Raw genomic sequence first — 18,178 nt, forward strand, 5'->3', positions numbered from 1 at the left:
TATTGAATGCTGAAAATGAACTGAGGGTTGAAGGGGAAGGGGGAGGGGGGGAAAGAGGTGGTGGTGATTGAGGAGGGCACTTGTGGGGAAGAACACTGGGTGTTATATGGAAACTAATTTGACAATAAACTATTAATAAAAAAGATTTACTATAAAGTTATGGTTATCAAGAGAGTACAGTACTGGTGAAAGAACAGACAAAATATTTAATGGAACAGAATACAGAGTCCAGAAATGGACCCCTATAAATATAGTCAACTGAACTTTGAGGAAGGAGCAAAGGTGATACAATGGAACAAATGGTGCTTCATTCCTCTAATAAACAGTGCTGAAACAGATGGACGTCGACAAGCAAAAAAAATAAATTTAGACAATGACCTTCTACCCTTCATAAAAATTAACTCAAAATGGATCAAGGATATAAATGTAAAATGCAAAACTGTAAAACTCCTAGGAGATAAAAGAAAACCTAGATAACTTTTGAGTATAGGAATACTTTTTTAGATACAACATCAAAGACATAAGCACTGAAGGAAATAATTGACAAGTTACACTTGATTAATTCGAATAGTTCTGCTCTGTGAAAGATAATATCAACAGAATGAGAAGACAAGTCACAGACCAGGAGAAAATATAATAAGAATTCTTAAAATCTAAGAATAACAAAGTAAACCCCATTAAAAAGTGGGCCAAAGACCTGAAAAGCCATCTCACCAAAAAAGATATACAGATGGCAAAAAAGCATATGAGATGATCTATATCATATGTCACCAGGGAAATACATATGAATACAATAATTAAACATCCACTGGAATGACCAAAATCTGGAACACTGATGACACCAAAGGCTGATGAGGATGTGGAGCACCAGGACCTCGCATTCACTGCTGCTATGAATAAAAATGTTACATACATTTTGCAAGGCAACTTAGTGTTTTCTTACAAAATTTAGTAAACTCTTACCACACAATCCAACAATTATACTTCCTGGCACCTACCCAAAGGAGCTGAAAACACTGTTCTCACACAAACCTGCACATATATGTGCACAGCAGTTTTATTTATAACTGCGAAAACTTGGAAGCAACCAAAATGTCCTTCAGTAGAAGAGTGGATAAATAAACTTTGGTATATCCAAAGAAGAGATTATTATGCAATGCTAAAAACATCAGCCAGCAAGACATGTAAAGACATAAAGGAACTGTAAATGCACATTACTAAGTAAAAGAAGCCAGTCTGAAAAGGCTACATACTATATGATTCCAAGTGTATGACACTCTTAAAAAGGCAAAACTATAGAGACAATAAAAATATCAGTGATTACAGAGATGTGGAAGGAGGGGAGAGATGAATAGGCAGAGCACAGAGGAATTTTATGGCAGTAAAAATACTCTGTATGCTATTACAATGATGGTCTATGTCATTACACATTTGTACAAACCCATAGGCCATACAACATCAAGAATAAACCCAAAAGTAAACTATGGACTTTGGGTGACCATGATGTGTCAATGTAAGTTCATTCTTAGTAACAAACGTAGCATGCTGGTGAGTGATGTTGATAATGGAGGAGCCATGCAGGAAATCTCTGTACTTCCCTCTTAATGTTGTAAATCTAAAACTGCTCTTAAATAAAGTCTTGGGGCACCTCGGTGGCTTAGTTGGCTAAGCGTCTGACTTCGGCTCCAGTCATGATCTCACAGCCCGTAGGTTCGAGCGCCATGTTAGGCTCTGTGCTGGCAGCTCAGAGCCCGGAGTCCACTTCAGATTCTGTGTCTCCCTCTCTCTCTCTGCCCCTCCCCCACTTGCACTCTGTCTCCAATTCTCTCCCAAGAATTGAATAAACATTAAAATTCTTTTAAAGAATCATTTTAAAAAATAAAGTCTTAAAATTTGTATAATAAATACCTTAAGAAGGAGTAAGAAAAATTTGAGAAAGTAAACGGATTCCTCAGGAGAAGAGATGCTGCCCATCCACTGCAAAGATAGCTGCACTATTCTATCTATTGCACGGAAGTTTAACTGCATATATGAGTCATCATATAGGAATATATGATGTAAAGAGGATTTCCTCTTTACAACATAGGAAATAGAAACTATAATGCATTATTTTATTTCTTATGGAAGCTCATAAATAAAAATTTTTTAAATCACTAAACTTCTTAAGTTTCCAAGTCAAATTTTCCTCTCTCCCCTCCCAGAACACGTTGCATGTAGTCAATTATTCTGTATTTTCAGATACATTACAAACATGCATATTCAGATGATTCAAACTGACCACAAAATGTTTAATTTTGCGGTAGAGGGAACTGGGGAATTTTGTTCCTGGAGAAAAAAGGTGCGTGGAGGAGAGAAAGGACTGGTTCTGTCATCAATTTTTAGACATTTCTCAAGCTAAAAGACTTAACTAAACATAGAACCTCTCAAATCAGTTTCAATGATTCATCTGCTAAGGTACATACAGATAAAGCCACTTTAGTGCCTCTCACAGATCTGTAGCATAAAGTTAAAGTGCCTCTCACAGATCTGCAGACTTAGGTAACTCCTAGGCGGTGTACCCCAGCTATACTGGTTTTTAGTTTTCAACTTTCCAGTTTTCACAAGTGTTAATCCTGCATCCAGGTAGGTACTTCATCTACATACCGAAGATGGACATAATTCATCTGTGTAAATAAAACTTCCTTAATTTTAAGTATTTTTAAAAGGTAAAGGTATCCAATTTTAATTTTAAAAATTTAAGCTGATGGGGCACCTGGGTGGCTCGCTCAGTCAGTTAAGCGTAGAACTTCAGCCTCAGGTCATGATCTCATGGTTCGTGAGTTCAAGTCCCAGATTGGGCTCTGTACTGACAGCTCGGAGACTGGAGCCTGCTTTGGATTCTGTGTCGCCCTCTCTGCCCCTTCTCCTGCTCAGGCTCTCTCTCTCTCTCTCTCTCAATAATAAATAAACATTTAAAAGTATTTTTAAGCTGAAATGTTTTTGAGAAATCAATATGCTACCGACGAAAGGGTTACTGTATACCGTACAGGGCCAAAATCCTATAATGTGGTCACACAAAGTACATGCTCATTAAATAATGCTCATTAGCCAGAGAAAGGCAGAAAGGAGAAAGGCAAAGAGACAGACAAATGGTGTTTGTATAAATTATAGATCAAGATTCCAGCATAAAGAACCAAAAACATTTTTTACTGGATTCATAAAATAGCGTGAAAAAAGGATATCAAAGATTTTTAGATTCGTAAAAATAACTGCCAAGCATTCAACAGTTTCCAAACTTTTAAAATACAATATAACTTTTTCCCCCCTCAAGGGAAACTCTTATACAGAATCTTGTGCAGAATAAACAATTGAAGAGACTGGGCCATGAGGGTGAGGAGGAAAAGGGAGGGGGCCCGACTTGCTGAGGCTGCTGAACTACCTTAAACTGCATGGCAGCCCTGGGCCTTGACAGCACGCAGCTAGAAAACCTCTGCCCAAAGGGACACTCGGTGAAAGAATACATTAACTGCAAAACATTAGCACTGTCTTTTTAACACTGCAATACTATTTAGTACTATTTAGTTTAAATCTGAGTTCTTAGAGTAAACTCAATGCTGAAGTCACAGTTTAACTAAAGTTATACTTTAACCAGTGAGCCTAGATCTGAAACTTAAAAACTAACCAACTTCTTAGTTGTAAAGAATCAAGAACACAGCCTTCTTTTGTTGATTCTCTATTTCAGTCACACACAACACAGGTTTTAAGCAGTGAGAAGTACCTCATCATTCCAGGACAGTCTCAACTGTCACTAACTAGACATGGCCCATGCAGTCCAACATGGCAGTCACCTGTCACGAGTCGTAAAACACACCCTGGATTTCAAAGAATGTAAATGCTTCACTGTTATTTTTGGTATACTGAGTTAAATATACGAATTTCACCTCTTTCTGTTCACTTTTTAACTGCGACTTTAAGAAAATTTTAAGTTACAAATGTAATTATTTTATTTCCATTGAACAGATCTACACCAGAATATCTCAAAAATACCTCTTCCAATACTAACAGTCAGAAACAATCACATAAATCACTTATAGAGTAACGATTATTTCTCTTAAATATCTAGTGTTAGAGGTATCTGAAGGCTGATATATTTTTGAACTTTTTTATTTGCACTAACCACTGCCATTTATTTTTTACACCAGAATCTTATTACTCTAACACGTAGCATCCTAAATATTCTATTAGAATGAGTGGGATTATTTCAACAACAGAACTCACAGGAGAGGTGTTAAAAGTAAAGAAAACAATTAAAAAGACAATTTCTGTCAGGGAGATGGAAATAAAAGCCGATGGTGGGAAGGCAGAGTAGGGAAATGGCTAGGAACTGGGGTTGCAGTCAGATCCTTCGCCGGATTTGGGTTTGTAATCCTGGTGCTTCAAGAGAACGGCTCTCCCAGACTGCCAAGATTCCTGAGAACAGTGTAACATCGAACAACAAGGGCCTTTTATAGTCCAAAGGATCCCAGTATGAAGCTACGGCCGTGGTGGGATTCATCTTTACCAACCTCCCCATCAGTGTCAACTCCAAATGTGCCAGTGTGACCACGCCTTGCAGCACTTCCTCCAGGTAGCAGCTTGAGGAGCCCACTAAGAGAACTGTCCCAGTAACGCCTTCTTATCACTGTTGTGTCTATGTCACCATAAACTTTAAAACAGTAGGTCTGAGCCAATTCAATCAATTCGATAATTCTACCTAGACAACAGACTAACATTTGAGTTAGGATCATCTTCTCTTTGTAATTGTTAGAAGAATATGATGCTTTAAAAAATACTACATTTAGGGCACCTGGGTGGCTCAGTTGGTTGAGCGTCCGACTTCGGCTCTGATCACGATCTCGTGGTTCATGGGTTCAAGTCCCGTGTCGGGCTCTGTGCTGACAGCTCAGAGCCTGGAGCCTGCTTCAGATTCTATGTCTCCCTCTCTCTCTGACCCTCCCCTGCTCACAATATCTCTCTCTCTCAAAAATAAATAAAAACATTAGAAAAGAAGACATTTTCTTTAAAAAATATTACATTTATACTCAGACATATATAATTGAAAAGTGGATTTAAATTGATGTGTACAATATCATATAGCTCATCTAAATATTTCAAAAGGAAAACATATATACTTTATGCAACCTCTATTTTTTCACATACCATTTATTGGCTAAATATTTTATACTCTGTGCTGGCTTAGTATTTTAATTTTTTTAATGTTCTTATGTTCTCTAAGATTTCCCTTAATATCTCCTTTCAACACTTGTATATGGGCAAGCGAGAAAGCAGCAGGTGACTGCTTGCTTTCTACACAGAAATGAGCTTGTGTTTTGGTGACTAAGTGGATCCTTTACTATGCATATATAACCATCATTCTATACTGCATCTAATAAAGTCACGGTGTCTAGCAACTGTACTTTTTAAATATATTTTAATATTTGACAGAACATCACCCTTACTCTTTTTTTTTTAATTTTTTTAATGTTTTATTTATTTTTGAGACAGAGAGATTCAGAGCATGAGCAGAGAGGGACAGAGAGAGACGGAAGCACAGAACTGGAGGCAGGCTCCAGGCTCTAGGCTGTCAGCACAGAGCCCAAAGCGGGGCTCGAACCTGCAAATGTGGGATCATGACCTGAGCTGAAGTCAGAGGCTTAACCAACTGAGCCACCCAGGCGCCCCCACCCTTATTTTTTAAATAATGTTGCCTAGTACCATTCATTTATTCTTCCCCATGAATTTTAGACTCATTTTTTCAAGTTCTCAAAATCTAATAGTCAATAAATTATGTGGATAACCATTTAGAAAAAAGCAAATTTAGCCTATCAAATACTATACCACAAAATAATTTTCAGATCAAATATATAAAAAAGAAATTATAAAGCAGAAGAAATCTTGGCTTTATAATATGACATCAAAGACAGAAACCGTAAAGAAAAAATTAATAGAAGCAATTCTAAATTATTGTTTATAAAACAACTGTATTTCCAAAAAAACTACTAGGCAAAAATTAAAGTCAAATAAGAAAACATCCACAACTGTAACAAAACAGCAAAGGGCTGCTAACATAGGTAATGTATGAAGAGCTATTTCAAAATAGTAAAATATAAACACACTAAAAGAAAAATGAGCAAAGGACATAAACAATTTACAAAAAATGGAAATGCTAGCAAGTACAAGAAAAAATGCTCAACCTAATTCATAATTAAAGAAATGCAAATTAAAACAAATAAGCAGATACCATATTTTTCACCTAACATATTGGCAAAGACAAGCCTAAAAGAAGGGGAAACTAAAAGAAATAATAATGTCCAATACTGGAAAAGTGTAAGGAAATGGACAACTTTAAATATTGCTGGTGAAAGTCTGTATCCACATAACTTTTGAGCTTATCATAAATGGCTTTTATGATGTTTAAGTTCCTTCTAGCCCAACTCTCTCGAGGGTTTTTATTAAGAAAGTGTGCTGCATTTTGTCAAATGCTTTTTCTGCAACTATCGACAGGATCATATGGTTTTTATCCTTTCTTTTGTTAATGTGACGTATCACATGGATTGCTTTGTGAATACTGAACCAGCCCTGTAACCCAGAAATGAATCCCACTTGAGCATGGTGGGCAATTCTTTTTATATGCTGTTGAATTCGATTTCCTAGTATCTTGTTGAGTATTTTTGCATCATCAAGGATATTGGTCTGTAGTTCTCTTTTTTGGCTGGGTCTCTGTTCGGTTTGGGAACCAAGTGATGCTGACTTCACAGAATGAGTCTGAAAGTTTTCCTTCGATTTCTATTTTTTGGAATAGCTTGAGAAGAATGGGTATTAACTCTGCTTTAAATGTCTGGTAGAATTCCCCAGGGAAGCCGTCTGGCCCTGGGCTCTTATTTGTTGGGAGATTTTTGATAACTGATTGGATTTCTTCACTGGTTATGGGTCTGTTCAGGTTTTCTATCTCTTCCCATTTGAATTTTGGTAGTGCAGGTGTGTTTAGGAATCTGTCCATTTCTTCTAGGTTGTCTAGTTTGTTGGCATATAATTTTTCATAGTATTCCCTGATGACTGATTGTATTTCTGAGGGATTGGTTATAATAGATCCATTTTCATTTGTGATTTTGTCTATTTGGGTGCTCTCTCTTTTCTTTTTGAGAAACCTGTCTAGAGGTTTATCAATTTTGTTGATTATTTCAAAAAACCAACTCTTGGTTTCATTGATTTGTTCAAATGCTTTTCTTTTTTATTCCATATTGTTTATTTCTGCCCTGATCTTTATTATTTCTCTTCTTCTGCTGAGCTTGGGGTGTTCTTGCTACTCTCCTTCTAGTTCCTTTAGGTATGCTGTTAAATTTTGTTTTTGCGGTTTTTCTAGTTTCTTGAAATAGGCCTGGATTGCAATATACTTTCTTAGGGCTGGCTTTGCTGCATCCCAAAGAGTTTGAATTGCTGTATTTACATTTTCATTTGTTTCCACATATTTTTAAATTTCTTCTCTAATTACCCGATTGGCCCAGTTATTCTTTAGTACGGTGGTCTTTAACCCCCATGGTTTTGGAGGTGTTCCAGACTTTTTCCAGTGATTGATTTCAAGTTTCATAGCATTGTGATCTGAAAGTATGCATGGTATGATCTCAATTCTTTTATATTTATTAAGGGCTGCTTTATGCCCCAGTATGTGGTCTATCTTGGAGAATGTACCATGTGCACTTGAGAAGAAAGTGAATTCCATAGCCTTAGGGTGTAGAGTTCTAAATATATCTGTCAAATCCATCTGTTCCAATGTGTCATTCAGGTCCATTGTTTCCTTAGTGATTTTCTGTCTAGTTGATCTATCCATTGCTGTAAGTGGAGTATTAAAATCGCCTGCAATTAGCACATTCTTATCAATAGGATTGTTTCTGTTTGTGATGAACTGTTTTATGTATTTGGGTGCTCCTGAATTCCATGTGTAGATGTTTATAATTGTTAGCTCTTCCTGATGGATAGACCCTGTAATTATATATAATGCCCTTCTTTATCTCTTATTACTTCCTTTATTTTAAAGTCCAGTTTGTCTGATATAAGTATGGCTACTCTGGCTTTCTTTTGACTTCCAGAGGTTCCTCAAAAAATTAACAGTAGAAGTCCCCTATGACCCAGCAATAACACTGCTAGGGATTTACCCAAGGGATACAAAAGTGCTGATGCATAGGTGCACATGTACCCCAATGTTCATAGCAGCACTTTCTACAATGGCCAAATCATGGAAAGAGCCTAAATGTCTGTCCATCAACTGATGAATGGATCAAGAAGATGTGGTATATATATATATACAACGGAGTACTATATGGCAATGAGAAAGAATGAAATATGGCCATTTGTAGCAACGTGGATGGAACTGGAGGGTGTCATGCTAAGTGAAGTGAGTCAGGCAGAGAAGGACAGATACCATATGTTGTCACTCATAAGTGTAACAGGAGAAACTTAGCAGAGGACCATGGGGGAGGGGAAGGAGAATAAAAAATAGTTGGGGAGACTGAGAGAGGTAAACTATGAAAGACTCTCAAATACTGAAAACAAACTGAGGGCTGATAGGGGAGAGGGAGAGGAGAAGAACGGTGATGGGCATGGATGAGGACACTTCAGGATGAGCCCTGGGTGTTACATAAAAACCAACTTGACAATAAACTATAAAAGGAAATAAATAAATAAATAAATTTAAAAAATAAACATAACTTTTGAGAGCACTTTGCCAATATAGATTAAATTTTGAAGATAACTACACAGATGTAGCAATTTCACTTCTAGGGCCATTTCTTTAGAATATAAATGGACATATATTCCTAGATTTTTATATAAAGACATTCAACCAAGCACTATTTACAAGAGTGAAAAAGTAAAAAAAAAAACTAAGTTTGTATAATTAGAAATTGGGTACATAAATTATGGTACATTTAATGGTAGACTGGACTTCTTTGCAATCATTATTACTATACATTTGTTGATTTGTCATACGTAGAAAGGAAAATCTTAAGTCTGAAAATTAAATAAAATATTGTATTATAAACTGCTTACTGCACCTACCTAATAAGGAAAAATATTAAATGACATAAAGAGAAAATTGACAGTAATATATTAAATAGTAGGGGACTGTAACACCCTACCCACCTGAATGAATAGACAAACCAGACAGAAAACCAGTAAGGAAACACTGGCTTTAAAGGACACATTAGACCAGATGGATTTAATAAACATAAACAGAACATGTCATACAAAAACTGCAAAATACACTCTTCTCAAGTGCTCATGGAACATTCTTCAGGACAGACAACATGTTAAGGCACACAACAAACCACAATAAATTTACTAAGATTGAAATCATATGAAGCATCTTTTCTGACCCCAACAATATGAAAATAGAAATTGGTTACAAGAACAAAACTGGAAAACACACAAACATATGGAGATTAAACACACTATAAACACTAATGGGTCAAAAACAACAACAAAAAAAATCAAAAGAAAAAATATCTTGAAACAAATGAAAATGGAAACAAAATGTAACAAAAGTAGTTTTAATAGGGAAGTTCATAAAGCTAGAAGAAAAATCTCAAATGAACAATGTAACTTTACACACAGAGGAACCTGGAAAAGAAGAACAAAGCCTAAAATTAGTAGAAGGAAGAAATAATAAAGGTCAGAAGAAATATATGAAATAGAGACTTAAATAAAACAGAAAAAATAAATGAAACTAAAAACTGGTTCTCTGAAAAGATAAACATAACTGATAAACTACTGGCCAGTTTCATTAGAAAGAAAACAAAAGAGAGAGAACAAAATAAAGAGTTATAAATGATACTACAGGAAATACAAAGGATCATAAAAGGCTACCACAAACAATTACATGCCAACAAACTGGAAAACCTAGAATGGATAAATTCCATAGAAAACACAGCCTTCTAAGACTAAGTCACAAAGAAATAGCAAATCTGGATAGATTGACTACAAGTAATGAAATTGAATCAGTAATTTTAAAACTCCCAAAATACGAAAGTCCAAAACTAGATGGCTTTACAGGTGAATTTTACAAAACATTTAACAGTCAGTATGGACCCTTCCCAAATTATTCCAAAATACTGAAGAGTAAAGAATGCTTCCAAACTCATTTTATAGGGCCAGGATTAGTTACCCTAATACAAAACCAAAAACACCACAAAAAAAAAAAAAAAAAAAGAAAAGAAATTTACAAGCCAATATCCCTGATGAACACAAATGCAAAAATCCTCGATAGAATTATTAGCAAACTGGATTCAATAATACATTAAAAGGATCATATATCATGATCATATGGGATTTATCAGGGAATATAAGGATGGTTCAATATCCATAAACCAATAAATGTGACAACACCACAAAATGAAAGATAAAAATCACAGGACCATCTCAATAGTTGCAGATAAGTTGACAATTCAATATCCATTATAATAAAAACTCTTAACAAAGTGGATATAGAGGAAACATACCTCAACATAATAAAGGGCATAACTGACAAATCTACAGTTAACCTACTCACAGTAAAAAGCTGAAAGCTTTTCCTCTAAGGTCAGGAACAAGGCAAGGATGCCCCTCTCACCACTTTTATTCAGCATAGTGTTGGAAGTCCTAGCACAGTCTAGTGATTAGGCAAGAAAAAGAAATAAAAGGGCATCAAAATTGGAAAGGGAAAAGTAAAACTGTCACAATTTGCAGATGGCATGATACAAATAAAGAAAGCCCTAAAGACTACAGAAAAACTGTTAGAACTAACAAATGAATTCAGTAAAGTTGCAGGATACAAAATTAACATACTAATATACTAGTGTATTTCTGTACACTAATAATGAGCTATCAGAAAATTGCCACTACAAAAATAATTGCAATTACAATTGCATCAAAAAGAATAAAATACCTAAGAATAAATTTAATCAAGAAGGTGAAAGATCTATACACTGAAAACCCTAAGACACTGATGAAAGACACTGAAGACAACATAAACAGAAAGGTATTCCATGCTCATAAATTAAAAGAATTAAGTCAAAATATCTATTCTACCCAAAGCAATCTACAAATTCAATGTAATCCCAATCAAAATATCAATGGCATTTTTCACAGAAGTATAACAAAGAATCCTACTATTTAAATGGAACTACAAAAGGTCCCAAGTAGCCAAAGCAATCTTAAGAAAGAAGAACAAAGCTGGAGGTATCATTCCACCGAATTTCAAACTATACTATAAAGCTATAGTAACTAACACAGTAAGATGCTGGTATGAAAATAGACACATACATCAATGGAAAAGAACAGAGACCAAAATAAACCCATGCTTATATGGTCAATTAATCTATGACAAAGGAGACAAGAACAGACAAAAGGGGAAAACAGTCTCTTCAATAAAAGATGGGACAATAGACAGCTACATGCAAAAACTAGAACTGGACCAGTATCTTACACTGTACACAAAAATTCAAATCAGATTAAAGACTTGTACATAAAAGGTGAATCCATAAAACTTCTAGGAAAAACACAGGCAGTAAGCTCTAATATCAGTCTAAGCAATATTTTTTTGGACCACTCTCCTGTGGCAAAAGCAACAAAAGGTAAAATAAATGGAATTACATCAAACTAAAAAGCTTTTCCACCATAAAATAAACCAGAAACAAAGCAAAAAAGCAACCTACTGAATGGGAGGGAGAAGATACTTGCAAGTCATACATCTGATAAGGGGTTAAAATCCAAAATATATAAAGAACTTACACAACTTAATATCAAAAAACCAAACCTGATTTTTAAATAGGTAGAGGAACAAAAAATAAAAATGAAGTTATTTTTCCACGGATATAAAGACGGCCAACAGGCACCTGAAAAGATGCTAAACATCACTCATCATCAGGAAAATGCAAATCAAAATTATAATGAGGTATCACATTATACCTGTCAGAGTGGTTCAAACTGAAAAGACCAAAAAAAAAAAAAGAGAGAGAACAAGTGTTAGATTGTGGAGAAAAGGCAAACCTTAAACAATGTTGGTAGAAATATAAATTGGTACAGCCACTATAGAAAAAAGTCTGAGGGCTCCTCAAAAAATTAAAAGTAGAATTACCATATCATCCAGTAATTCCACTTATGGGTCTTTAGCTGAAGAAAACAAAAATACCAACTCAAAGAGATGTATGCACCCTTGTGTTCACTGCAGCACTGCTTACAACAGCCAAGATATGGAAACAACCTAATAAATAGGTAAAGAAGATGTGGGGTATGTGTGTACATATTCATATTCTATTATAATGGAATATTAATCTGTCATAAAAAATGAATGAAATCTTGCCACTTGTGACAACACAAATGGACATAGAGGCCATTATGCTAAGTGAAATAAGTCCAACATAAAGACAAATACTGTGTGATTTCATTTATACGTGGAATCTAAAAACCAAGGATACATATTCCCTACACATAACAGTGTTTCCCTAGTAAGGTACATGACTGTAGTGTATACTGCATACAAGCATAGTAAAAGTTGGAAGAAATTTACACCAACATGTAAATCATGGTAACTAACCCTCTAAAGGACAGAATTACAGGGGATTTTATTTAATTCTCATTTCATCCACATTTTCTCATTTTTCTAAAATAAACATGTATTATATAACTTTAATAGCTGACCAGAAAAAATAGCTTGAACAAATAAATGACTCAAAGATTGAAAAGTTTTATAAGCTCCACTTTTATATGTTAAAAAATGGCTAAGAAAAAAGTCTATATCAAGAGTTTTTTAAAACTTGGGGAAATGTGGATATAATATCCATTTATCCAGTCTCCCAGATTTTCTCCCTTTATTGTTCAATGGTGATTCACATTATCACCAAAATGTAATGTGTCAACTTTGACTGGGTTCCAATTTAAACATCCAACTGCAGGGGCGCCTGGGTGGCTATGGCTTGACTATGGCTCAGGTCATGATCTCACATTCCTGGGTTCGAACCCCACGTCGGACTCTGTGCTGACAGCTCAGAGTCTGGAGCCTGCTTCTGGATTCTGTGTCTCCCTGTCTCTCTGCCCCTCCCCCTCTCATGCTCGGTCTCTCTCTGTCTCAAAAATAAATAAAGAATTTTAAAAATAAAAATAATAAACATCCAACTGTAAAAAGACATAATTTCAGACAAGTGGGGAAGTCTGAACAGAGTAAGCATTAAAGCATACTAATAGATTATTTATTCTGTTAACATAATACTAGTATGTTATAATTTTTTAAAGTCCTTATCTGTCGGGAAATATGACAATTTCTGTGATTTGCTTTATAATATTCCAGCCAAAGATAAAAAAGTGGAGAAGGATGAAATAAGACTAGCAAAATGAGCTATTATTGTTCAATGGGTACAGAATCTAGTTTTGCAAATGGGAAAAGTTCTAGAGATCTGTTACATGACAATATGCCTATAGTTAACATTACTATACCATACCCTTTAAAATCATTAACATGGTAAGTTTTAATGTATTTTCTACCACAATTAAAAAAAAAGACCGTAAAACGATGATAACTAATGCTGGGTAACAACTATACAGAAATTCATTTAAAAATTTTTGTTTTTGATTTTTAAACGATGCTCATACAGCACTGCCACATACTGAATCACATAAGATTTAATTCTGTTTAGTTTGCTAAGGGAGAGAGGGAACTATATTACCAGTGACATTTTTTGAATTAAGCAGGCAGAATAGTTTTAAGCAAAGTATCAGAAGAATAATTCAAACACCTTAGTAGGGAAAATAAATGCTGGCTTTTTAAAGGCTCCTTCTTCTAGCCTGGCTGAATTATAGTAAATAAAAATCTCACTTTTACCAACAATGAAGTTTAATTATGCAGAATAATCATAATAGTAATTTGAATAAAAGGATTTGCAATCAATAATAAGCACATTCCACAGATAAATAATTGAGAAGTGAAAAGTAGAACGTGATCTTTTTTTCCCAATCTGAAGGTTACAATTAGAACATAACAATACCTTATAGCTATTTATGCTTGCACAGTGCTTTAGCATTCATGTCACAACAAACTCTGGTCTAGACATCCAGGATTTTATTGGCCCACTCTGCATAGCTCGCTGCAGCCTAGTAAATAATTTTCCTCCTTGAGGTTGCTGGGGGCCCCTCGAGCCACCCGAGCGGAGTCACTCACAGCGGAGCATTCGTGGGACTTTATCAGCCAGCTGTTATTTCAGGGGAAAGATTAAAAGCCAAAACATTACTGAGACTTCAAGTCGAAAATAATGTAGGATTTTTAAAAAATATTTTTTCAGGCTTTCCTTCAGCTCTTGTAATTTCTCCGGTAATTCCTCATTCTGTAAGGCTGAGACAACCACCAGCCTTGAGAGATTATCATGTGAAACAGGTAACACAGAACCATGTGTTCCAGGTAACGGCATCTGGAAGAAGCACGGAGACCGTGTCTGGCACACAACAGAGGGCCACAAATATTTACTCCCCTCTATGTTCATTTCCTTTTATGTTCTTGGTTTTTAATTGAAAACGCATACAAAATGAGTATGTTCTAAGAAGAAATATCTCCAAATTAGGTAGCAATTTTTCAGTTCTGCTTAAGCCACCAGTTCATTAAAAAAAAAAAAAAGGATTTTACTACAGTTCTAAGAAGTATTTCTGTTGCCACAAAACCATTGCTTTTGGTTAGTATGCACATCACTGCAGTATGAATCTCAGTATCAGTATGCAAAGAGGTAGCCGACCTGAAGCTCCCTGGCCGAGGCATCTCAGCCCAGGTACCCCAGCTATCAGAAATGGAGAAGGACACAGATGTGGAGCCAAGGCAAGAGCCACAAACAGCCAACCACCAAACCAACCAGAGACCCAAAGAAATGGAAAAAGAGACAGAGAAAGAACAAAGGTAGACAGAGGGCGAAGGGGAAGGACAGAGGAGGGGCAAAAGGGAAGACCAAAATTAGGAGAGTGCCATGAATGTGAGCATGGAGTGAGCAGGAGAACGCAAGGCAGCGGCAGAGCGAGAGGGCAAGAGAGCATGAGGGAGCCAGCAGGCAAAGTAGCAAGTGGTACGAGCAGCTACGAGAGGACACCGTGCACTGGTGTTCAGCTAGGGCCCATGTCATCCAGACTTCTTCACCTCTCCTTTTTTTAAAATGGTTTAAACCTACCTGAATTATCTCTGACTGTTCAGCCAAAGCCTTCCTCTGTGCCTCCAGAGAAGATACCTGTTGCTGATAAATCAGGCGTTGCTTCTCCCAGTCCAGTGATTTCTGCCGAAATTCCTGAAGAGGCAATTAAGATACTTAACTTCTAAGTGCTTCCCTTACTGTTATGCTTCCCAGATTCACTTTTACTTTAATTTTCCCCCTCCTCCCTCAGTATACACGCACCTTTCTCCCCAGCAGGAGCTCCATTATTCACTTAGCTGACAGAGTGGTGAGCAGCACTAAACTCATGACATACTGTGCCTCTGGAGATCTGTCTCTCTAAATTTAACACCCTAATGGTAAAGAGTATGAAGCACAGATGCTAAATACTAGGTTCATGATGGTTTTCACAGATTTGCTGCCACCTAAAGGTTGTTATCATTGTTTGTGATTTTCTTCAGAAAACTTATCTTAAGAAAACTAAAATTTCAAATTATGATTCTGAGGAGATCCTGCTACCGATTCTTGATATCCAAACCCAGAAATTGAACAGATCAAATAAATTTTCAGTTAAATCTCTCAGTAGACCAATTCTTCTCAGTATCTGAAATTCAGGAACCAAATAGATGCTAAGCGGAATACCTTTCGGTATCCAATTTTTAACCATCTCAACAGAACTGCAAGGACTTGAGTAACAATGGGAGATTTGTACTAAATTTTAACAGATATTTGTAACCAAAGCCGAATGGTCAAAATTAATGATGGGTCATCCAAGTTGCATGAGCAAGATGAGCCCAGTATTTATGAAAATATGATTTATGAAAATATGAAATTATGATTTATAAACATCAAAGGGGTTTCTATCACTGTTCTCTAGGACCCTCAACTCCAAAAGCCTCATACTAACTTGGGGTAATGACTGTAAATGAGCTTTCTGATCATCATTCATTCATTCATTCATTCATTCTCCTGTATATGCCAGGAGATGTTCTAGGGATTGGGGATACAACAGTTAACCAAAACAAACAAAATCCTAGCCCCACTCGACTGGCAATAGACAACACATTCACTGTATAATACATTACATGATAATACCTGTTTTGGAGAAGATGGAGCACACAGTGCTCAGAGCTGGGAGTTGCAATTTAAAAAAAGGATGGCCAGACTGAGTACCATTTAAGTAAACTCCTAGGGAGACAGGGATGAAGTCATACTATTCTGGGAAGAAGGAAAGGCAGGCACAAAGGCCTGACGTGGTGGAAGTGTCCTGGTATGTTTAAGGGCAAGCAAGGAGGTGTGGCTTGAATGAGTAAAAGGAAAAGTAGGTAGAGAAAGGTCATTTAACAAGGGGCAAGACTGTGTAGGTCATCAGGATCACTTCAGCTTTTGAGAGAAGCTACCAGGAGGTTTTTGTAAAGGAGAGGACATGATTTGACTTACATTACAACAGAATCATTCTGGCTGCAGGGTGGAGAAAACAGAAGTCGGGGGTGACTCCAAGGTTTTAGGGTTGAAAAGTTGAGGAACGGAGTTGCCATTAACTGAAACAGGAATGGTGTTAGTAGCTGGGGAAGAAAAAACCAGCACGTTTATTTTGGACATGTGAAGCATGACACAGCTTTAGATATCAAGGTGGAGATGTGAAACAGCTGAAACAGGCAGTTGGGAAAATTATTCTGTAGCAAAAAGGACAGGTCAAGACTGGATATATAAATGTGGGAATTGTCAACATATATACAATGCTAAAAACTACAAAACTGGATATCACCAAGGGAGTGAGCATAGATAGAAAAATGAAGAGGTCCACTGACACCACCCTAGGGTATTCCAATGTTAAAAGGTTGGGGATCAAAAGAGATTGAGAGGAGTCGCTAACAAGGAAAGCCCAGGAAAGTATGGCTGTTCTCTAAGTTAAATCAAGGAACTGTTTTAAGATAAAGTCATTGGTGACCTCCAAGTAAATAAATTGCTTCTGCAGAGTTGACGGGGCAAAAGCCTTACTGAGTGGGTACAAGAAAAATGGACAATGAGTAATTGGAGACAGGTACAGATGCCTAAAGTAATTTAGTATACAATGAAGGAAAATGGGCATCTGGGTGGCTCAGCTGATTAAGAATCCGACTTCAGCTCAGGTTCAAGCCCCACATCGGGCTCTGTGCTGACAGCTCTGAGCCTGGACCCTGCTTCAGATTCTGTGTCTCCCTCTCTCTCTGCCCCTACCCTGCTTGCACTCTGTCTCTCTCTCTCTCCCTCCTCTCTCTCTCTCAAAAATAAAGGTAAAAAAAAAAATGAAGGAAAAAAATGGGCAGCATACAGAGAAAGAGAGGTCAGAAGAGTATGTTTAAGAGGGGAGAAATGTGGATGGTGGCGGAAATATCCAGTAAGGAGGAAGGGCGGATGCAGAAGAGAGAAGAATCGCGGGAGTCGTATCTTGGGTAGGGACTGGGAGAGCAGGAAAGCAGACTATCTAGACACAGATGCAAATGGTGGGAAGATAGAGTGTCAGAAGTTTGTAAAAATCTCTTCTTATTGCTTCTTATTTTCTCAATGGAATGAAAAGATCATCACCCAAACATGAGAATGTGGGAAAAAGTGTCTAAAGTTTGAGAAAAGAGAAAAGTATGAAATAGTTATTATGGAAAATAGCAGAGTGAAGGGAAATATAGTATGATCATGGGTAGCATTAGGACCTGTTTGAGGAAGTGACCATGAATTTAAAATGAGGCCAGTCAGCATGATTATGTTTTTCTCCAGCCATGTTCTGCCACACACAGCAAGTAGAGACTGGGCAAAAAGCTGGATTTAACTAGTTATGTTTTTGCCAAGCAAATATGATGAAGTAAGAGAGGGACACAGGAGGGAATATAAGGAATGTAACCAGGGAATGGAAGCTGGGTAAGGACTGACACATGAGGGCACGAGGTAGCCATGCAGCAGTGAAAGGGTGGTAGAGTTCAATCACTTGGGGATGGCATCAAGTGATTATTGAGAGTCATGGGACTAGAGGG

The 18,178-nt window shown here is 36.6% G+C and overlaps 1 protein-coding gene across 7 annotated transcripts in view; it reads right to left on the minus strand.

Annotated features, from left to right (window-relative positions):
* CEP63 (centrosomal protein 63) overlaps positions 1–18,178 on the minus strand; it is a 63,956-nt gene that overhangs the window by 20,195 nt on the left and 25,583 nt on the right. For all 7 annotated transcript variants that reach the window (XM_029940235.1, XM_029940237.1, XM_029940234.1 and 4 more), the window contains one exon: positions 15,192–15,305. In XM_029940235.1, coding sequence (XP_029796095.1) covers positions 15,192–15,305 — 114 coding nt within the window. The remainder of the gene's footprint in view (positions 1–15,191; positions 15,306–18,178) is intronic.

Source organism: Suricata suricatta, chromosome 5 (genome assembly GCF_006229205.1).
Source record: "Suricata suricatta isolate VVHF042 chromosome 5, meerkat_22Aug2017_6uvM2_HiC, whole genome shotgun sequence".
NCBI classification, from domain to species: Eukaryota; Metazoa; Chordata; class Mammalia; order Carnivora; family Herpestidae; genus Suricata; species Suricata suricatta.